The 19,027-nt window shown below is 25.3% G+C and overlaps 1 protein-coding gene across 2 annotated transcripts in view; it reads right to left on the reverse strand.

The window, feature by feature from the left end:
- Positions 1-17,577, reverse strand: part of LOC100210037 (H(+)/Cl(-) exchange transporter 7) — a 56,333-nt gene extending 38,756 nt beyond the window's left edge. The window contains exons 1-10 of one of the 2 annotated variants that reach the window (XM_065803416.1): positions 17,345-17,577; positions 16,630-16,737; positions 9,195-9,248; positions 9,006-9,071; positions 8,716-8,848; positions 4,899-5,008; positions 4,734-4,814; positions 4,232-4,472; positions 3,540-3,715; positions 1,117-1,168 (exon numbers count right to left, since the gene is read on the reverse strand). In XM_065803416.1, coding sequence (XP_065659488.1) covers positions 1,117-1,168; positions 3,540-3,715; positions 4,232-4,472; positions 4,734-4,814; positions 4,899-5,008; positions 8,716-8,848; positions 9,006-9,071; positions 9,195-9,248; positions 16,630-16,737; positions 17,345-17,485 — 1,162 coding nt within the window. In that variant the 5' untranslated portion in view covers positions 17,486-17,577. Of the gene's footprint in view, positions 1-1,116; positions 1,169-3,539; positions 3,716-4,231; positions 4,473-4,733; positions 4,815-4,898; positions 5,009-8,715; positions 8,849-9,005; positions 9,072-9,194; positions 9,249-16,629; positions 16,738-17,332 lie in introns of both variants that reach the window. The other variant, XM_065803415.1, reaches the window with a different exon arrangement.
- Positions 17,578-19,027: the final 1,450 nt, after the last annotated feature.

The following is a 19,027-nucleotide window of genomic DNA, read 5'->3' on the forward strand; positions in this document are numbered from 1 at the left end:
TAAAAGATGTAGAGGACTTAGTAAGAGCGTTTCCATTTATGGTAGCCAAAGATAAAAAAAGACATAAGAGGACTTTGTAAGTGTGTTTCCATTTATTGTAATGATAAAAGACTTTGTTTCTCAAGAGAGTTATTTCAATGAAAAAGATTAAAAAAAAATTATCATGAATAGAAATAGCAGATGCACATGGACCTACAGATGTAATGTACAACTTGACTCAAAACCAACAAGAAAAATGAAAACTTTTATGTCTGCTTAAATCCATGAGACTTTTTTATTTTTTTTTATTTCCCTTGTTATTCACCAGCTATTCAGTTTAATGGCTCCGAGGCCAGCTGTTTTTAAGGTTTTCTAAATGTTGTGTCAGTATAACCTACATTGGCTTTAATCACAGCCTCAATCATGGATCTGAACTTTGAGCAAGTGTTTATAATGTAGATGTCTGACATTTCATTCCATGTCTCCGCAACAGATTTCATCAGGACTTCAATGTTACTGTGTTGGCATTTACAAGCCATGTACTCAGACAACCATTTCTGCGCTGCATTTGCTGTGTGACACAAAACTTCATCTTGAACATAGACAACATTTGACAAGTCTAGGAAGTTTGTTTGGACCCAGGGCAGAACTTTAGGTTTCAGGATTCTTTTATTCTATTTTGAACCTTTTTTCTAAAAAAACAGGTGGCACTTATAGTCCATTACATGCAACAAGACCAAACATAACTTGAGAAGGATGTTTCGTTTTAGAAATAGTTCTGACTTGTTGAGAAACCTCATCTATCATGGCTGTGGTTATGCACCTGCTATTTCTAGATCTTTTGTGCTTGATCTAATGCCAAATCACAAAGAAAATTGATGTAATAATGGAAAAATTTTTAAATATAATTTTAAATAGAAAAAGTAAAATATATAAGACAGATATAAACAATTGCTTATTGTTTTGTATTTGAATAATTGACTATGTATGGTATACAATAGTTATACTTTATATACAACAATACATTAAGTTATACTTTGAATAGTTTATTTTTATATAGTCTATTTTAATAGTATTTCAATATTTTATATAAGGCATTACTTAACTACAGTTAATAAGTCGTTAAATAAATCTTACCAAGTACAGCCAGAATTAAAAACATTGGAATTTCGTATCCACGATATGATCCCTTATAACAAAAGTACTTATACAAATCAAGCTTAAACTTTTTTTAAATTGAAATGCCGCAAATAAAAAATAAATAAAAAAAGGATATTTGATAAGCATATACTATAAAAAAATGTTGATATAAATAAATCAATTAATTCAGATTACCTATTTTATTTTATAATTTCTGAATCTAAACACTAAATGGAGAAATGCACAATCAACAAAACAATACAATCTAAAGTGAAAAAGAACACAAGATTCAATAAGAGCCTATGATTTGAGCAATGTTATGATGTTACGATGATAACAAACCCAAAAGGTTGTACACGCACAACTAAAAACACAATGTGACAGTCTTTCATCTCATTAAAGAAACAATATGTCAGTCTATCAACTCATTAAAAACAATGTCAGTCTATTAACTCATTAAAAAGATTGCTAAAAAAATATGCATTAATGCAGCATCAATAGCAAAACCACTAAATCAACAAACTGAATTTTCACATTACACATCAAAAGCAATACTGCCAGGTTTTTAGCCTGCAAATCACTATTCGTTATCAATAAAACAACCATTATCTCTCACTATCTACAAACCAACCATTTTATCTCTATATCTTACCAAACCTATCCCAAATAAAACTTACAGTGGCTTAATCTTTAAAATATTGTAGTGAAATGCCAACTTCACTCACATCTTGGAAACTAAAAAATGTAACACTAATTTACAAAAAGGTTGCGAATAGTACCAAGCTAATTATAGTTCAATCTCACTTTAATTCCAAGATAAATAATAAAAAAAACTTTAATTAACATTATTTCTCAATAATATACTTTTGTAGACGTAACTCTAAAAAAAGCAGAAAACCTACTTAAAACAACTTTTTGTGGGGCAAAATGGGAAAAAAACTCAATTGATATTCTTTTGTTTGACTCCTGATACAATCTCATAGAATCAATTACTGCTCAAGCGTGCATCCTCTGTGCCAGTGACGAATTATAATTATAGTTTATTTTGGGATAACAACAAGTTGTAGATGAAAAAATAGAATCAACATTAGTTATAAGTGGTGTCCGACAACAGAAACTACTTGTAAACATGTTGTAAACTCAAATTTGTAAACTCTTAAGTCAAACTCTTCTAACTATATTCTTAACCGTTTGCAAGTCTTTAAAACATAGTAATTATAAAATGAATGATGAACTTAAAGTAATGCATACTGTGACATGTGATGAACATTGACAACTTTGAACAAAATTCAAAGAAAATAAATACAAAAAAAATATTTGGGTCTCAGATTGGGCACAAACTCGGAACCTATTTTGCAAAACAAAAAAGTAAAAATACAAACATATCAGTTCTAAGCAATTACTACTTCAGTAATACTACATGTAAAATTAAACTCGCATAAAAATATGGCTATGGTTCCAAATTACTCATTATTTAAACTCAAAGAAACAAGCTAAAAGTATCAAAGGATAGAACCATTAATGTGCAGACACACTCAAATTATTGAACCTTAAAATCTTTTAAAATACAAACTTAATGTGCAACCATGCTAAAGATATTCAACTTCAGCCTTAAATCCATTAAAAAAACTCATATAGAATATGAAAACACATAAAAAAATTTAACAGAGACCCACAAAAAAAGCTGTATAACCAAATTTGAAACAGTATAATGAAACGCTACAAAATATAAAAGAGTGCCAGTCATAGTGAATTATTGAAACTAGGATGTAAAGTGTACCAGTTGCAACAAAAGCTTTTATTTCTTCACAGATTGCAATGTCATTGACTAAAATGGCTTATTAAACATCTTTTTTTAATTAACCTCTCTATAGTGAAAGGGGCCACTACAAATTTTTATTTTAATTTAACAGTTAAACCATTTTTCATTCCCATTAACTTTGATAAACAAGGTTTAACAGAAATTTTACAACAACAAAAAAAAGAATCTCTATGATACTAACAATGATGCTAAACAATGAACAATGCTAACACTAACTTCTAAACAATGAACAATGCTATCACTAACTTCTAAACAATGCTATCACTAATTTCTAAACAATGAACAATGCTAACACTAACTTCTAAACAATGAACAATGTTAACACTAAATTCTAAACAATGAACAATGCTAACACTAACTTCTAAACAATGAACAATGCTAACATTAACTTCTAAACAATGAACAATGTTAACACTAAATTCTAAACAATGAACAATGCTAACACTAACTTCTAAACAATGAACAATGCTAACACTAACTTCTAAACAATGAACAATGCTAACACTAACTTCTAAACAATGAACAATGCTAACTTCTAAACAAAAAATTATAATAACAACATTAAAAACTTAAAATAAAAATTACAAATAATACATACAAAAAATCGACCAAAATTCATGAGACCAGGATACTCAAAGTTTCCAAACTTTCCATGGTATAATGAAAGAATAACATTAAATGTAAATGATGACACCATAGATGCAAAAAACATTCTCCAGGTTAAAGCTTGATTCCAAAAACTTGAACCTTCTTCAAGAGAAAATAAAACACCACCTTGAAGTAAAAAAAAATAATAACAACTTCTACAAGTTGAATGAGGAAAACATTACTATCTTTTCGTAAAATCATTCACATTAAAATTAAAATAAACAAAGAAAGACAATGATTATCATAAAAATCCTGCTTTTATTGACAGGGTTTTAACTTTTTGAACATAAAAAATATCAGTATCAGCAAGACCAGGAAAAATTACTTTGCAAGACCTTGTAACAAGATGATAAAATCTTATCTCAAGAATTTAATAGGAAAAAAATATTACATTGCTTTTTTGATTTTATATAAAATACTCTGTATTTTATATAAAACACTTTATAAACAACACACAAAATCACAATTATTAACAAGATATTTTATTTTTAAGTGCAAAATAACATGCTAAGCAGTTTTTTTATGTTAAACCGTGTACATGTATGTATGTAATACATATGAATACATACATTGTTTGTATCTAACTATATACATACATATATATTATATAAATATAATTCAATTAAAAGTACTAAATTTTACCAATTGGTGCTCCAAATGCTGCAGATAAGCCAGATGCAGCTCCACCTGCTACAAAATCTCTCTTCTCACGATCAGTTCGAAACACTTCAAATAAATGGAAATCTTTACTAAAAGTAGTAGAACGCCCTTGCGATACTCCAGCAGCAATAACTGAACCAATATGGATAAGTGGCCCTTCTTTTCCAACAGCTAAACCGCCAGCAACCGAAAAAACCAATCCAACAGTCTTTATAATCAGAGTCTAAATAACAATTTATTTTTTACTTTTTTCCGAGTTTTTATAAAAACATTTAATACTGAGTCAACTGGTGATTATATATTTAAAAAACTATTTATTCAATATCCAAATATTTCTTATGCTGCTTAAGAAGTTACCTTTTTTTTTTTATTAAAAAAAAAAATTAAAACTCTTGTTATTACCTTAATACTTTTAACTGATTAAAAAATTCACTTCTAACATCGTGTGGAACTTTAACACCATTTAAATAACAAAATATTTCACCTTAATTCTAACAACATGTGGAATTTTTACACCGTTTAAATAGCACTTGATTTGAGAAATACCACTTCCTGCTGCAACTGGCTAAAAAAAAATGAGGTTAATAATAACTGGATTAACACATGCACAAACACACGCACATTTAAAAAGTATGATAATTCGATTTACCTCTCCATAAATAACAAGTACTGTAGCAAAAAATACAAAAGCAGAATCTAGTCCCACCCAGATAATATATGGAAGCGCAATGCAAGAGTCATATATACAATTATCTAGATCTGTTGCAGTGACTGTTAAGTTTAAAAATACTGTAGCAGTAAAAAAAAAAAACTGCTGAAAAATACAAATAAAATTTTTGGAATCAGTTTTGATGTCCAAAAATGGAGAAAAAACAACTTTACTATATACCAGTGTGAAATTGAAAAAAGAGTCTACATTTACAAACAATCTCACTCCTTTTATTTAATAGGTTGGTATCTTTAGAAGTAAAGCTTTTAAAAATCTTTGAAAAACATTTTACATGCTTATTTGCGGAATTGTATGTTTCAGAACATTTAAGAATTATCCAAATAACCTTCCTCTGGTTAAAATGTTTTCATTTGTATTTAGATCATTATTCTAACATCAGTAATAAAATTATCAGTTTTTTTCATTTAACAATAATTTATAGAAAGATGCAGAGAGTACAACAATTGTTTAAGATAAAATATTATTATAAATTTTAGATTTAAAAAAATATAATAAAACCATTCATTAAAAGCAATGAAAATATGTTGATATTCTCAATCTTTTAAGTCATCTTTTAATAGTTATCTTGCTTTATAAACAATGAGAACATGTTGATATTCTCAATCTTTTAAGTCATCTTTTAATAGTTATCTTGCTTTATAAACAATGAGAATATGTTGATATTCTCAATCTTTTTATTTCTTTAGTATATGTATCTTGCTTTATCAACTTCATGTTTTCTCTTCCAGTAACTTCCAACTCTAATAGTGGTTGCTTGCAGCCTTGTTGGAAGTAAAGATGTTTTAAAAAAAAAAAATCTTACTATGAAAAGAAAAATTTTGTTGAATTATACATGTGGGCAATTCCACTGTTACTTACGGAACATTTTAATTTTTGTAATGTCACATTTTTAGATGTATTTTTTTTATTTTAACAGATTAGATATTTATATATTTATGAATCATCCCAAAAACATTTATTTGTTTTCCTGCATATTGAAATTTTGTTCAATTATTACAAGTTTAAGAATTATAGTTGATTATATGCTGTGTTATTTATGGGATTGCATTAAACCTGTTGTTTTCAGTTGAATATTTCAAGCCAAATATTTAACCAGATAAAGTGGCTTCTTAAATCAAATTAAGTTGTTATTATTCTGCATAAAAATCAAAAGATTATTTTATCTATTTATTTATATATCCTAAATCAAATTAGTTATCATTACTTACGGGGACAATTCTATGCTTTCATCAAAATGTAGTTTAGCTACCATTTATATAGAAAGTATGACGCATGACCTTAATTTTAAATTTAAAACAAAAAAAATAACACAAATAACATTATAATTCAAAATTTAAAATTTTTAAAATATGGCAACCTAATGATTACTTGGTTTTTGTTTTGAATTTATTTATTCATTTTTCCGAAATAACTCACTTGAGCGTGGAATTGCCCATGTAAGCCTGAAATGGGTTCGTGGGGAAAACCTTGATTTTCATCAAATTAACAGTTATTCAATAAAAAAAAAACAATTTATTGGTCCAGGATGATTTTCAAGATTGTTTTAGCCAGATTAAGGTTAATTAAAAGATTTAAATTAGCTTCTTCCAACTTCCATAACTCCATAGGAGATTCAGTATTGCCTTTATGTTTATGGTTGTTTAAAGATTTAACATGGTCAGCATACACCAATATAAAAGAAGTTTCATTCATGCTATAGTAGGATTTTCCATTGAGGGGGTAATAATGTTTGTAGAGGTGACAGTTGCTTGACATAAATAAAAAAAGTGAATATATATATTTTTTAATTTACCCTTTTACTAATTGTTGATCTATTTTGTAATAATTATTTTACTTTTAATCTCAAAATAAACAAGAGTTGTTTCTTATTTATTATCTATAATAAAAAACAAAAATAATATATATATTATTTTTGTTAAAAATATATTTATTAAAAAATATATTTTTTAATAATATAACATGATTATAATATATGTAATTCATATATACTAATAAATATCAGCTCTCGAAATAGTTATTTGAAGATTGTTGATTAATACTGATTGGCAGAAATAATAAAAATTAAAAAGAAGACGATCAAATATTTTTCCAGACAAAATTTTCCTACATTTTTACTTTAACCGAACAGCTTACAGTTTAGGTGATGTCAAATTTTTTGTTTATCTGAATATCAATCACAATATCAATTGCATTTTTAGGAAATTCTATTGGTTTTGTGAAATGTTTCTCCAAATATCTATCCCTCAATAACATTTTTCTGAACTGAAGAAAAAAACTATTTTTAGATCACTATTGCTATTGCGCGCTATTGTTTATTTGGATTCAAATTTTAAACTACAATGATTAACTCATAATTTTCAGGTGTTTATTTTTTTCAAAAGAATTTGCTTCATTCAAAAAAAGTTATTATATTTAAGTTAACTTTCCCAATGTAGACTTTAAAGAAATCAAAATTATGTTTATTCTACCATCATCTATCAAAATCATTCAGGTTTTTTGTTTATTTGTTATAAATTTTGCGCTTTTTTTAAACTACAATTTTTACTGAATATTGTTTTGGTTTTAAAATTATGCTTAATTTAGCAAATATAATCATTTTTAAATTTTTATGCAAATTTAATAACTTAAAGATTCTTTATTTTAAATGTTACAATTTTTTTAATTATAAAATTTGACTTGGAAAAGTTGATAATCGAATTTGATCGGTCATAATTTTTGGAGTTCAAAGTTTCTGTTTTTTTTCAAAATTGGACGACCATTGATCAGTCATTATTTAAAGCGCTAATATATATATATATGTATATATATATATATATATATATATATATATATATATATATATATATATATATATATATATATATATATATATATATATATATATATATATATATCTATATATATATATATATATATATATATATATATATATATATATATATATATATATATATATATATATATATATATATATATATATATCTCTATCTATATATATATATATATATATATATATATATATAAAAGTTTATAAACAGCAGTATTTATTGAATTACATACATATTGGATAATCTATATATATATATTGAACCAAAATTTGACAATCATTTATCATTGATCGGTCATTATTTCGAGCACTGATATATATATATATATATATATATATATATAAATAAATATATATATACATATATATATATATATAAATATATATATATATATAAATATATATATATATATAAATATATATATATAAATATATATATATATATATATATATATATATATATATATATATATATATATATATATATATATATATATATATATACATATAAATACACATAACATCTAAAATATCAATAAATACATTCATGTAAATTCATGTAACTAAAAAAAACTTACATTATTAATTGAGGAGTGGACTTGCAAAACCTGATAATTCACTTTTTTGTCATTTCGAGATAATTGGCAAAAACTGTTTTCAGAAAATCTGTTTGTTATGCAGTTATGCATGGACTACTTAATTTTAACCACTGAATTTGTGATAGAAATATTGGATTCTGCATGTCCTGAATTATTTTCCTGATGCAAAATCACAAGAGCTATCCAGTGGTGTGTGCAAGTCAGATTTTTTGAAAAAATGAATTATCAGGTTTTGCAAGTCCATTCCTCAATTATTATAAGCTTATTTTATTTAATTTTTATTTCTTTTTTTTTTCAGCAGAAAAGATACAACTTTTTATAATACTGTATTTCCAGCTGACTAACTTATCAACTGATATATCAATGGTTGCAGCAAAGAGAGCAGTGAGAACACCAATCATAAGCATGATAATCCATCGATAAATGTTCACTTTATTAAACCGCTAAAAAGTGTTAGAGATTAGTCATTTGGGACTTTTTTAAAGCAGGATATTGATAAAAATGATTGATCAACAAAAACTATATTTAACAGCATTAAATACACAATATTATAAAATGTATAATGAAATATTACAAAAATTTATTTTAGCAGAAACTCACTTCAGATGTAAATGTACTTAGTTCATTCTTTTGCGGGATATTTTCAAGGATATCATAGTCTAAACTCTAATAAGCAAAAAGGAACTTAGCAACAATGAAAAAATATATAATAACAATTAACATAAATAATAATTAAATAAATCAAAGAATACAAATCAAATAAGACAAATTGTTTAACTTAGCTCATACTTCAAACTTGCTAGAAATGATTTGTTGCTCTTCAGTTGAAATCTCCAAAATATTCTATAGGTAAATAAAAATACAGATCTAATAAAAAGTATGCAAAACATAAAAATAAGCAAAAAAAATTAATTAAATAACAAAATAAAGCACAAATAATAAAAATAAAATAACACATATTATAGCCAGAAATAGGTTTATAAAAATTTTATTTTAGGAGGCATCCATAAAGTATGTACTAGATCAAAAATCTGATAGGACCCTCTCCCTTGTAAGCACATGTATGCTATAAATGACCTACTTCCCTATCATCTGCGTACATACACATTAATTCAAAATCATCCCTTCCCCTCTTTCCCAAATTTTGCAAAGCATTAAAAACAAAGAAACCTTTTGTTAATTTGACTTTTCTCTATTACATAACATAATATTGATTTTTTAAACTTATGAATTTCAATGCTTTTTTTTAAAAAAAAAAAAAGAATCAAAGATGAGGATAAATAGAGAACAAAAGATAGTTAAACAGCATACGTAATTGCTTTCATTAACACTCCCATGTACACATTTGCACATTTTTGGGTAACCTCTTCCTCTATACCTTTGTACGTACTTTATGGAAAACCCTTTATGTTTCAATCTTGTTAATCATTTTTGATGTTAGGATCTAAAGTTAGTTTGAAAATATTTAGACCTAATAGACAAACTATTCACAATTTAAAAAATATATAAATGGTATTTGTAATTTAAAAATTACATTATTTTATTTTTTTTTAAATTGTTTAAAATACCAATTAAATAAAATTCTGAACAACCATTAAATATATTAGTATATAATGTTATTTTTGAGAGATATTCATAAATGGAAGTCATTTTTAATTTGGCCAAAAAAAACCAAGGGCTTTTTTTTTTAAATCATTTATTTTTCTATTTATCACACCATTCTATCAGTTTTAAGTATTCTAACTGAAATTTTTTTTTTCCCCTCCATGAAATTGGTTAAATGAGAAAAAAAGTCTATTTCACAGCTGATGTGAAATAGACTTAGTAATAGAAATGCACTCTGTCTTGCTAATTTTATTTTGGCTAAAGCTAAAAATTATTTTTCTGAATTAAAAAAACTTTAAATCAAGTCAAATAGTTGGCTTTGTGCTTATCATCTTAGGCAGCGCTTCACAGTTTTTAGATGTATTAGTTAAAGAGTTTCTGGTATCGGGGAAAATAACACTGTCATTTCCAATCATCATAACATGGAAATAATCCTTATATAATATAATAATATATTAATCATCATAACATGGAAATTTCTAATTAGAAGCCCTTTAAATTTGCAAAGCAAAACATTTCTTGCTTAAAAGGTATGATAACAATGTACTATCACATGGAAAAAATTAGAAAATAAAAAGTTTTAATACAATCAACTCTCGTTTTGTCCACAAATTGGTTGTGCTGAATTATTTTATGATATTAAATTCTTATAGAACACATACTTTAAGAAAATCACACTTTTTAATCCATTACTTAATCTATGGCAGACAGAGCAAGCTTTTCTATGTCAACAAAATGAAAAGCTTAAATCTAAATTCTTTATGTTGCCTGGTATTATCTCATGGTATTATCTTTACTATAAAAAAATTTGAAAACTTCAAAAACATCAGTTTCTAGTGATGTTTGTGGCTCGGCATTGTCATCATTACTTTTTGTTAAGTATGTTCAAAAATGGTATTGTTAAGTATGTTCTACTCTACAAAATAAAAAGCAAATTAAATGCATCAATATTCACTCTTTGTGTGATAACTTATGCCCAACATCACAATCTAGACAATGATATTTTGAACCTTTTTGTATCTTATGTTTGGTACACAACACACACCTTCTTTAATAAAACTATAAATACAATTAAAATATTATATATCGACATGACACAGATGATGATTTGTGCATTAAATTAACTTGCTTCTCTACCATATTTAAAAATAGAAGTAAACAAATGAAACTAAACTATTTGAAACAAAAGTTCAATAACTATGCAATATTAAACTTTGTGATATTAAGACATATTATTTCTGATGAACAAGAATGACATATAAAGAGATGTATGAAACCATTTTATTATTACAGTGACATTTAAAACCATTTTTATTTTGCAATATTATGGCAGGGACATTTTGAAACCGATATCAATTTGCAAAATATTTTGGCAGAGATGTTAAAGGGTTAAGGCTGTAAAGTCACCATTTCTAGTAACTATACTGTTAGCTAAATAAGACTCTTACAAGACTTCAGTATGAGAAGATGCATGTATAAGCAAACTTAATAGACTATACTTTTTATGACCAACCTTAGACCACTGCCATTGTGGGTATTAGGTTACTGGGGCCCTGGTCCTATCTAAAAATGAGACTTGTTACAAACCCTGCCCCAGGAAAATTATAACATTCAGCAGGGGTTGATAGCCAGGGCAAGGAAAAAATTTATAATACTTTATATATTATAAATTTATGGACACATTTACTGTTGATTAAATAGTGGCACGTCATGGTTAGCACAGATCCTGATAATGTCAACCTAGCTGACCCCAAAACACCACTTATATGGAGTGATAGAGTACATATCAGTACCCTGTGATACAAATTTTGAAACCTTCATAGCAACTTTATAGTGCCACAACAAAAACACAAGAACTAGAGAGTCTAATTTATTACTGACACGGTTGAAGATTTTCCAAAAGTCTCTAGAACCTAACATTTAAGATAAGATACAAGATTTAGTCAACTGAGAATAAAGGAACTTAGCACCCAACAGAATCTATTTACATCGATTTCTTGCAATAATAAAAAGAAATTTGTTCTCAAAAGAGATGTTCTTATAAAAAAGATTTTAAAAATGATTACGGTTTAATATAGCAACTGCACAAGAACTGCGAATACTGTGAAGTAGAATGAGGCTTGAATAACCAACAAGAAGGAATAAAAGCCTCCATACCTGCTTGGATACAGGAGGTTATATATTATATTAGAAAAAACATTGAAATGATTTAAGTGGTTTGGTTATCACCATGTAGGGTGGTAGTTGCAGAAGTAATAGGAGAAAATGGTAGAGTTAGAAGCAGGAAAACTTAGGAAGAGTGCGTTACATATTGTATGAATGAGCATTAGTTAAGGAAAGAAGATGCTTGAGATTTATATTAGAAAAACAGCACAATAGGGGAAGACTACAGCTTGATCATGATGATAATGACGATGATAATGATGATAATGATGATGACAATGATGATCAGTTGATCATGATGATGACAATGATGATCATGATGATGTTTATATATAAATATACATGAATATGTAAAATACAAAATTTTGAATAAAAAAATATACTTTAGGATGTACCAAAGTATATGCAGCCTTAGTCACAAAACTGGCTCTGGCTATTTTTATCAAACCTGACCCCAGCCTTGGTTGAATTTAAACCCTGGTCACTTACTAATTGTGGGTAATCTAATAAGACACATTGATCACAAAAATAAATTTATAAATACTTAATCTTTTCCAGGCCCTTGCATTCACATCACTTTTTTTAAATCGCATCATGTAGGTTATAATAAACGATAAAAATCACAAACACCCAAGTAAATTACGTGCAACAAAAAGCCTTAATAGATATTAAGGTTCAAAGAAAGATAAAAATCCAAGTATGCACCATGATTTCTAAACAACTGATATTGTTACAAAACGAATTTGCCATTTTCAATCAGCTCAATTTGCCTCCAAAGTAAGTTTTTTACAAAATACAATAAATTTCAGGATCCAACATCTCTAGAATATATAGGAATTTTAAGGAAAAAAACTTAACAGATGTCAACTTTCATTGTTTTAAACAAAAACAATTTTTGCCCTGCTTTGTTTGATTAATAACTTTGGTGAAAGTAACTAGCTTTTCTAGTGCTGTGTAGATGTAATTCTTTACACAGAATAACTTATATAGTTTATTTCCAGTTAATGTTATATTATGAAAACATGTTTGGAAAATTATTAAATTGTTTCTATTCTTCCAATTGAGTAATTTTTGCAATACTGTTTTGTGAGTTGACCAGTTGGGCAGGTCAAACTACAACTCTTTTTGGAATCAAGTGTTTAGCATTATAGTTATATTTTCTAAACAATGCAAAAATACATCCTAGAAAATTTTATTATGTTAAAACAGTTTCTTCATAGCAATTTTTATCTAAAGGCTTTCCTTGCATCATTTCAACATTGGCATTTCAACAATAATTTTATAAATTTAGGACACTCAATTGATACATAAAATAGAATAAATAAAAGGCAATTAAACAATTTCACAGCTATAATAGTGCAGTGCTCAATATAACGGTTGGATATCGAGCATTGTACCGCTAAAATAAAAGAATAAGCAAAACAATTCCTTACAAAAAAGAAAATAAATTAGCATTAAAATAAAACTAAAAAAACTCTAAGTTAAAATTACTTTTTCTTACCTTTGTTAATTGCTTTTGAAAAAAATTACTTTAAAACTTATCTTTTAAAATGTTTAATTAAAGTTACACAAAAGGCTTTTACAAATTACTTCTATTGCTTGTTTAATAAATGAACAAATTTTATTTAAATTATTGAAAAGTGAAATAATATTATTGAAAAGAAAAAAAAATTTTTGTTGTATTTTTTTCAAAAAGTTGCAAAAAAACATTTTTTGTAGCATTTTATTCAAAAAGTTGCAAAAAAAATTGTTTAAAAAAATAATGTAGTCTTTTTAAAAACACAATTTTTAATCATTTAATGCTTTAACTAGTAAGTCAAGTTAAAAAAAAAATTTTTAAACAACTCTTTTTAAAAATAAAAACAAAAACAAAAGAAAATAAAGCAATTAAAACCATAGGAAGAGTTGATTTAACTTATTCATAATTTAAAGTAACTTGAAAAAAATCTTTTAAAAGATTTTTAGAAAGACATGGAAAAATAGTTTCAAACATTTATATCTATCATAAAGAATAAAAAAAAAAAATTTTAATATAACATTTAATTTACGCAAAATGCATTTATTTTGAATGATCATTATAACTAATTTTTGATTTTATTTAAAGCCTTCGTGTAAAATAAAAACTCAATGATTAAAAGTTATTCATAATGTAAGAATGCTTTTTAATGCATTTAAATTGTTAAAACATCAAAACAGCCATTGTCAAATTGTGAACAAAAAAAAAAAGAAAAAGTGTTGTCAGTTAAAGCATGAAATTATTTTATTAAAAAACAAAATCTGCGATGAAATATTTTAAATAATAAGAAAAGAAACTACAATTTCACAAGAGTAACGTTAAATAAAATGAATAACATGACCAAAGATTTCGATCGCATAATTCCTTAAAAAATTATATTTTAAAATTACATTTTGTCTGGGACCTTTCAAAAAATTAAATTGAGCCCTGTAGCATAAAGAAAAACAAAATAAATAGCCCACTATCAAACTTCAGTTATTTTTTTCAAGTTAGATATTATTTTAAAAATATACACTCATAATTTATATTGGGTTTATATAAAAAAAAAACTATAATTAAAATGTCAATAAAATGTAATATTTTTTTGTATATTTAGTTTCAACTAATTAAATCCAACTAATACAACATCCAAAACTTTGTTAACATTGAATACTTTCTTTTGTATATTTAGTTTCAACTAATAAAACATCTAAAACTTCGTTAACAATGACAAATGTTGCAGTTTTAACAATAGAACGTATTTTTAAATATTAATAATCAGCTTCTTAAAAATTTTCTTAAGCTATAATAACAGTTGAGTTATAATTAATAAAAATTTTCAGTTATGATAACAGAATATTTTTAAAACAGAAAGCTTTAGATTTCATAACTCCGAAATAATAAAGATTATTTTAAATTAAAAATAATCTTTATTATTTTGGAGTAATGAATTTTTTTTGCTGTAAGTTTTAGAGTTATGCTAAAACAAAAACTTAAATAACTATTATTCAGAAAATAAAAATCTTGAATAACCTGTTTGTTGGTGAGTTGTCCTTTATTTAAAATATGGTTAGAACTTCCACTGAATTTGATTTTTGCCTAATTACATGTATCATGTTTGTTTCTCTATAGTTATTTAAAACTTCATACATATTAAAAACTTAATATTTTTATTTAGCCTAAATTATGGATCAATACTTAAAATCATTTTAACTTTATTCAAACTTTATTAAAATGAAAATGATTTAAACCAACACTTCCTTTTTCTTACTAAACAAATCTCTATATTGACCTGTCACATTTCAGTATAACCCTCATTTCTTTTCTCATTTCATTTCTTTCATTTCATTTCATTTCATTTTCTCATTTCATTTCTTTGTTATGTAGTTTTTCTTTCCATCAAGAAAAATAGTGGCACAATATTTGCATTGAGTAAAATATTTGCTTATTCTAAAAAGATATCCAGTTTTCTTTGCAATTTTACTTGATATATATTTGATGTGTTCAATAGAACCATTTTGTGCAATCATTAAATTCAACAAAAAAAAAGTTGACCATGATCATTTTTATGTTACTGTTTTGGTTTGATAAATAGATTCTTTGAAGTTTATACCACCAATGCACACCAATGCACACCAATGTATCATAAGCAATATACTATATATATATATATATATATATATATATATATATATATATATATATATATATATATATATATATATATATATATATATATATATATATATATATATATATATATATATAGTAAATACATATATATATATATATATATATATATATATATATATATATATATATATATATATATATATATATATATATATATATATATATATATATATATATAGTAAATATATATATACTAAATAACTTGATAATTGCTTATGAAAAATCAGATTCTAAGATTTTTTCACAAATTTGAAGCATATTAATTGGTTGTCTTGTAGTAACTTTGATGACATTATTTTTGGAATGATGGTTGATTTTTTCCATTTAAAAGGAACTTTTCTAGCATTTAATGAATTTAATTAATGAACTACTATTAATAAAAACTTGAAAATAGTAAATACAATTCTTTAAAGATAATAATTATCAAGTCCTCACACATTGATTTTTTGTTTTAAATTGTTTTACAATATAATTTTAATTCATTAAAACCCTGGAATACTATTAATTAGGGTTAAATTTTACTCTTCCATATAACCAATATCACTTTTGAATTTTTAAATATCTTTTATACTTATAAATAAAAATTAAAATTATATTTTTCAGAAGTTGATTTTTTTTGTTTCATTTCTTCAAAATTTGCTGATATTTTATTTTTGAAATTTAGTATCAACCATTATATAAGTTGATTATAAAAAAAGAATAAAATATGAGACATTGAATTTTTATTGTCTTTTTTACAGACAATAAAAAAACGAATTAATATCTTACACCGATGTCAGAAAGTCCACTGTATTCTGTATCAGTTTTTGCTTGACTAGCTGATATTGCAGAGGCAGAAGGGAGTGCCATATATGGAACTGATGATGTAGAGAGCTTCTAAACAGAAATTTCAATAAATAATACATTTATTAAAAACTTTATTTATAAAACTAAACTTTTAGCATCAAAACTATATATGTATTATGCCTTGATTATGTCTTGAAGCATTTTTTTTTTTTAAATATAGATATTTATTTAAGAAAACAACTCTAAAAATTTGATTTATGAAAAATAATCCTTAAAATCACAAATAAATAAGTGACAAATGACATTTATTGATGATAACAATTTTCTGCTAGTTACACACCACTGTATTGTCAGTCATTTCAAAAAAACTTTGGCCAAATTAGAGTATAAAAACATGATAGACTAAAGAAAAGAGAAACAAAAATGATTGGAGTAAAAAGCAAAAAAAAAAAAAAAAATTTATGAAACTTGCTTTAAAATAATATCTAATGCAGTTATCTAGATAACCTCTATGCACCAATATGAAAGCATGTTGTAGGAAACTGAACAATGTCACACGCTTATGTGGTTTTAAAAAACAAATTTAAAAAAATTATTTCTATAATAACAAATTATTAATTCACATTAAAATCTACAAAAATTGAAACATATTTGAATTTTAGATATGTAAATAATATTAATTTACTTTATGTCTCACCTTTGCCATGGCTGCTCTACGTGCTCGAAGTAAAGGTTCACTTTCTGGCTGGCCTTTAAATAGTGGTGCCTTGAATGGCGTAGAAGTTGGGGTAAAATCATTTAAGGGTATGCTGTCAGTTTGACTGTACTGATATGTCATAGCAGAATTTCATGGTTGTCAAAATAAAAGTATATGCAATGAAAAAAAAAATTAAATGTTCTGCATATGTGCTATATCTAAATAAAAAAAAATTAACTTTATTGCTTTCACTTTAAACTATTATGTTGACTTCAAAAAAAAAACTTGAATCAAAATCATCAAAATTGTTTTTAGTAATCAACACATACACACACAAAATAGCTTTGCAAACTATTAACTTATAAAAATAACAGTTATTTATATAAGTATGTATGTATACATATATATATATATATATATATATATATATATATATATATATATATATATATATATATATATATATATATATATATATATATATATATATATATATATATATATATATATATATATACTTTTAAATACTAAAAAAAATTGTCTTTCTATGTTAACATGTTATCAATAAAAATGCAATAACATGTTATTAATAAAAATGTTATCAATAAAAATGCAAAAATAGCCCATTTATATTGGAAAAGATATCACATCAATTTATTATGCGTCAACTATATATCCATTAAATCAAATATCAAAGTTAATATTAATTAATACTTTTTAAAACTTTGATGTAGCCATGCATAATTTATTAATAATCTTGTGTTTTTTTATGATACATCAAGAGATATACCGCTAATAAATGTGAAAGTTAGTGTCACAACAAATCGAAAATAAAAAAGCACACTAAACTCTAGCGGTGTTTATAAGGAAAAACGGCTATAAGTTGTCATTTTAGTTCATAAAAGTACTCTCATTTTGGTTTATAAAAGTACCCAAAAAATGCTTTTGTCAATCGACCTTGGACCAAGCATATAGCTTGAGACTCGATTTTAAAATGAGTTTCTGTGGGTTTAAGATTCAGTGATAAGGCAAAATAGGAATTATAGATGTTTTTTGTTATTTTTCCGAGGGAGCGGGGGGTAAGCTTAGTTGTCGCACACGATTAACTCATAAATGAGACAAACCAGAGATAAGCTTTTAAGAATTTACTCTAAGAGTATACATTATATAGTTATATTGTGCAAGTTTTTTTTTTTATCGTATTTGCAAATGCATGCTGAAAAAGTTGTACTTGATTTTCGTAAAAGAGTATTTTATTTATATAATTTCGCTATTTACTTTTTTAGTTTATTGTTAGGTTCTGAAAGTCCTAAAATTTCTTAGAAATAGAGGAGCTTTTTTTTTTTTTAAAGGAGAATGTGATTAACACCACCACCACCACCACCACCACCAAAAATTCCTGGATTCGTCACTGACTGTTACAGTTAGGCACTATCAATTTTTTATCAGCTACATCCCGTTGCTTTTTGAAAAGTATTAGCATTTAGTGCTTTAGTATATTAAAACATAAATACGATCTTTTTATTTTCCATTTAAAATAATATAACTAGCTAAACTAAAAAGCAATACTAATACAAAACGTAACCAAGACAACCAGTGATAACTAAACTGACCAAACATATGGCTATAAAACTGCCAGTTAGCATTTCTAAAATTTGATCAAACTGTTTAAAACCGCTAAGC

This window comes from Hydra vulgaris, chromosome 08, assembly GCF_038396675.1.
Source record: "Hydra vulgaris chromosome 08, alternate assembly HydraT2T_AEP".
NCBI classification, from domain to species: domain Eukaryota; kingdom Metazoa; phylum Cnidaria; class Hydrozoa; order Anthoathecata; family Hydridae; genus Hydra; species Hydra vulgaris.